This window comes from Sander vitreus, unplaced genomic scaffold (genome assembly GCF_031162955.1).
Source record: "Sander vitreus isolate 19-12246 unplaced genomic scaffold, sanVit1 ctg215_0, whole genome shotgun sequence".
Taxonomy (NCBI): Eukaryota; Metazoa; Chordata; class Actinopteri; order Perciformes; family Percidae; genus Sander; species Sander vitreus.
Window position 1 is genome coordinate 285001 of NW_027595407.1, and position 5000 is coordinate 290000.

Genomic DNA, 5000 nt, shown 5'->3' on the forward strand with positions numbered 1-5000 from the left:
ACACACACACACACACACACACACACGGACACATATACGCAGACAGACAGACACACACTCGCACATAGGCAGACACACAAGCACAACCTAAACTTAAAACCCACTCTTCCCCCCTCCAGGTGTGGAGCTGCTCCAGCTGTTTCTCTCTCTTCCACCTCCCCTGCATTCAGAAATGGGCCAAAGACTCGGCCTTCCTCGTCTCCTCCATCACCGACGAAGACTTCGGTCAGAAGCAGCATCCCTGGCCCTGGTCAGTCACTCTCTTCTTCTTATAGTTCTGTTACACTCACAGTCTGTCACAGGAGCCCTGGAGGAAGTATTCAGATCACTCACTGCAGTAAAAGTACTAATACCACACTGTAAAAATACTCTGTTACAAGTTGGGGAAAGTCCTGCAGTTGTTGTATGAAACCATTGTAGAACGTGTGAAGGATCAGCCAGCTGTGTGTTTAATGGTCTCATCATCTCAGCTGGACTTGTAGCCGTTATATTGTCGGCTGGTTTACTTTAGAATAAAACATTTTTGACGTAGAAGTACCTCAACATTTGTACTCAAGTACAGTACTTGAGTACATGTAGAAAAAACCTCCATATGTGTATATATTTTATGTGTGTGTCTGTTAGTGTGTGTGTGTGTCTGTTAGTGTGTGTGTGTGTGCGTGTAGGTCTCTGTTAGTGTGTGTGTGTGTCTTTTTGTTTGTGTGTGTGTGTGTCTCTTTGTTTGTGTGTGTGTGTGTCTCTTTGTGAGTGTGTGTCTTTTTGTGAGTGTGTGTGTATCTCTTTGTGAGTGTGTGTGTGTATCTCTTTGTGTGTGTGTGCGTGCGTATCTCTTTGTGTGTGTGTATCTCTTTGTGTGTGTGTGTGTGTGTGTGTGTGTGCGTGCGTGTATCTCTTTGTGTGTGTGTGTGCGTGCGTGTATCTCTTTGTGTGTGTGTGCGTGCGTGTATCTCTGTGTGTGTGTGTGTGTGTGCGTGCGTGCGTGCGTGTATCTCTGTGTGTGTGTGTGTGTGTGTGTGTGTGTGTGTGTGTGTGCTTGTGTCTTTGACATGAAAAGAAAAAGACTTGAGTAAAGTACAAGTACCTCAACATTTGGACTTAAGTACAACACTGGAGTAAATGTACTTAGTTACATTCCAGCGTTGTGTCACAACTGCTGTGGTTTGTGAAAAATCCTTCTACACAGCGATGACTGTAACAGATCAACAGCTGCATCTCTGATTTTCTCTCTACAGTCCAAAGTGTCGAGCAGAGTACCCACCCAGCTCCACGCCCAACAGGTACACATTAGTAATACTACATCTACTGAGTGTGTGAAGTTTTATGGACTTTGTTGAGTTTGTCACCAAACTCCACCAGACTCCATGTAAATAATCAGCACTTTTAGCGTGTATAGAGCCAGCATATCTCCACCAGACTCCATGTAAATAATCAGCACTTTTAGCGTGTATAGAGCCAGCATATCTCCACCAGACTCCATGTAAATAATCAGGACTTTTAGCGTGTATAGAGCCAGCATATCTCCACCAGACTCCATGTAAATAATCAGGACTTTTAGCGTGTATAGAGCCAGCATATCTCCACCAGACTCCATGTAAATAATCAGGACTTATAGCGTGTATAGAGCCAGCATATCTCCACCAGACTCCATGTAAATAATCAGGACTTTTAGCGTGTATAGAGCCAGCATATCTCCACCAGACTCCATGTAAATAATCAGGACTTTTAGCACGTATAGAGCCAGCATATCTCCACCAGACTCCATGTAAATAATCAGGACTTTTAGCGTGTATAGAGCCAGCATATCTCCACATGTAAATGGGTGAATTAAGGGTTTATTTCAACCAAACCAGAGTGGTGATTGTTGGAACAGTGGAAAGATGAACCAAGACGGCTTTTGGTAGTTTTATTTAGTTTCTGTCCACTTTGAATGAAGTGTGTTTTACGATGATAAAAGTCCTGATTATTTACATGGAGTCTGGTGTAGTTTGGTGATGGTGATTTTGGGGCTGTTTCATGTTAAACTAAAAGGATCTTCCTCTTTAACTAAAAGGTTTATCTCTGTAGGGATCCTTTCATAATGTTGACACTTAGAATAATAATCTGAGCTGGACAGCTGGTCTGTTGGCAGTGTGTGTGACGGCTGCAGGTGTCCAGCGGGGGGCTCCACTCTCCACACAGCTCATGCATTTCATACTGGGGAGACACTGCAGACGTCTGAACACACACACACACACTGGGAGGCAGTCACACGTTTGGACCTCAGATCAGTTTCTATAGAGCCTTTTAAAGAGCTGGTTCCTTTCAAAATAAGAGTCTTGTCTTGGGGAAACTGACTCAAGTTCTGTTTGTTTAAACATGACATATTTCCATTTATAAACATATATATTGGTGTGTGTGTGTGTGTGTGTGTGTGTGTGTGTGTGTGTGTGTGTGGTGGTCAGGTACATGTGTTTCTGTGGGAAGCTGCAGGATCCTCCAGCTGACCCCTGGTTGGCTCCTCACTCCTGCGGCTCCGTCTGTCAGAAGGAGCTCAAACCCAGCTGTGGACACACCTGCCTGCTGCTCTGTCACCCCGGTAACCACACACACATGCACACAGAGACGCACAGATTACATCTACCGTGTCAGAGTCTGTAATGTTTAACTGTCTGTGTGTGTGTGTGTGTTTTTAGGTCCCTGTCCTCCGTGTCCAAAGATGGTTTCTGTTTCCTGTCTGTGTGGAAAAGCTAAGCCCCTCCCCCGTCGCTGTAGCAACAAGGTACGCCTAAAAAAAAAAATATTTCATTTAATTTTTTAACTTTCAAGTCATTTTAAACTGACGTGTTTTACTGGACTGAGTTTACAGTTTCTGTGTGTGTGTGTGTGTGTGTGTGTGTGTGTGTGTGTGTGTCTGTGTGTGTGTGTCTCTCCAGGCCTGGTCCTGTCAGCAGCAGTGCAACAAGTTGTTACCCTGCAAACAGCACACCTGTACCCAGCCCTGTCACACAGGTACACATCCAGCAACGTGTGTGTGTGTGTGTGTGTGTGTGTGTGTGTGTGTAGTTATCGTGTGGTGTGGATGTCCCCTAACTCATGTCTGTGTGTGTTTCAGAGTGCTCTCCGTGTCCCAGAGTCAGTGTTCAGAGGTGTGTGTGTGGCAGAGAGACGACCGAGAGACCGTGTGCCAGCCCTCAGTGGAACTGTCAACAGGTAAACTCCACCGATGATAATAATACTGCAGTACTTCACTACTATACTACTGAGTAGTTTTAAAGCCCCGTTCAGACCCCAGAAGTCCCCAGAGGGCTGGTTTTTAGAATGTAAGAGACGTCTCTGTTTCATCTCTACTAGAAATGCAGCAAGGATCTTACTATCAGTGTCCTCCGTTTCATATTTAAGACGCTACAAATGATATCCAGCTACAACAAATAGAGATGACAGTGTTTCCTCAGCAGTTGGGGGGGTAAAGTAACGTTAGCAAAACAGCGTGTAGTTTCTTTTTAGCATCTCACATCACACTTTTCAGTCACTATGACCACTACTACGGTCAGAAACATTGTGCCAAAATATGAACAGCAACGTCGCGTCGCGCTCACCTGCGTCAGCGACGACGTTATGCTGAAACTATCAGCAAATAGCTGGGCACCGTAGCTGTTACACCCCTGAAACCATCCAGCAAATAGACGGATGGTAGACTGGATGATACAGCCTCTGTTCTCGTCTCATTGGTGGAAAGCTTTCAGGACGCTGCAGACCGGCTCGTTGAAAAGTTTCCTCTCGTCTGGAGTCTTTGGTCTGAACTGGACTTTAAACCTCCTCTCCCATCCTGAAACTGTCTCTGGTGTGACCTCCTCTCTCCCCCTCCTCTCTCTCTCCTCTCCCCTCTCCCTTGTCCTCTCTCTCTCCTCTCCTCCTCCTCTCCTCCTCCTCTCCCCCTCCTCTCTCTCTCCTCTCCTCCTCTCCCCTCCTCCTCTGTCCCTCCTCTCCCCCTCTCCTCTCTCCTCCTCCCTCTCTCCCCTCTCCCTCCTCCTCTCTCCCCCTCTACTCTCTCCCCCTCCTCTCTCCTCCTCCTCTCCCCCTCCTCTCTCTCTCCTCTCTCCTCCTCCTCTCCCTCTCCCTCCTCCTCTCTCCCTCCTCTCCCCCTCTCCCTCTCCCTCTCTCTCTCCTCTCCTCCTCCTCTCCTCCTCCTCTCCCCCTCTCCCTCCTCCTCTCCCTCCTCCTCTCTCTCCTCTCTCTCCCTCCTCCTCTCTCCTCCTCTGTCCCTCCTCCTCTCTCCTCCTCTGTCCCTCCTCACTCTCTCCTCCTCCTGTCCCTCCTCTCCCTCTCCCTCCTCCCTCTCTCCCCCTCTCCCTCCTCCTCCTCTCTCTCCTCCTCTCTCTCTCTCTCCCCCTCCTCTCCCTCTCTCCTCTCTCCCCTCCTCTCTCCTCCTCCTCTCTCCCTCCTCTCCCTCTCCTCTCTCCCCTCTCCCTCCTCCTCTCTCCTCCTCTGTCCCTCCTCCTCTGTCCCTCCTCTCCCCCTCTCTCCTCCTCCTCTCTCCCCCTCTGTCTCTCTCTCTCCCCTCTCCTCCTCTCTCTCCTCTCCTCCTCTCTCCTCTCTCTGCCCCTCCTCTCTCTCTCCCTCCTCTGTCCCTCCTCTCTCTCCTCCTCTCTCCTCCTCTCTCCCTCTACCCTCTCCCTCCTCCTCTCTCCTCCTCTCTCTCCTCCTCTCTCTCTCTCTCTCTCCTCTCCCTCTCCCTCCTCCTCTCTCTCTCTCCCTCCTCCTCTCTCTCTCCTCTCTCTCTCTCCCCTCTCCCTCCTCCTCTCTCCCTCCTCTCTCTTCTCTCTCTCTCTGTCCCTCTCTCTCCTCTCCCCCTCTCCCTCCTCCTCTCTTCCTCCTCTCTCCCCCTCCTCTCCCCCCTCCCTCCTCCTCTCTTCCCTCTCTCTCCTCCTCCTCTCCCCCTCTCCCTCCTCCTCTCTTCCTCTCCCCCTCCTCTCTCTCTCCCCCTCTCCCTCCTCCTCTCTCTCTCTCTCTCCTCTCCCCCT

The 5000-nt window shown here is 49.4% G+C and overlaps 1 protein-coding gene across 1 annotated transcript in view; it reads left to right on the forward strand.

Moving 5' to 3' along the window:
• Positions 1-5000, forward strand: part of nfxl1 (nuclear transcription factor, X-box binding-like 1) — a 29333-nt gene that overhangs the window by 3467 nt on the left and 20866 nt on the right. Inside the window, exons 5-10 of the mRNA XM_078244384.1 lie at positions 120-250; positions 1233-1277; positions 2442-2575; positions 2673-2758; positions 2913-2988; positions 3092-3189. Of these exons, the coding sequence (XP_078100510.1) occupies positions 120-250; positions 1233-1277; positions 2442-2575; positions 2673-2758; positions 2913-2988; positions 3092-3189 (570 nt within the window). The remainder of the gene's footprint in view (positions 1-119; positions 251-1232; positions 1278-2441; positions 2576-2672; positions 2759-2912; positions 2989-3091; positions 3190-5000) is intronic.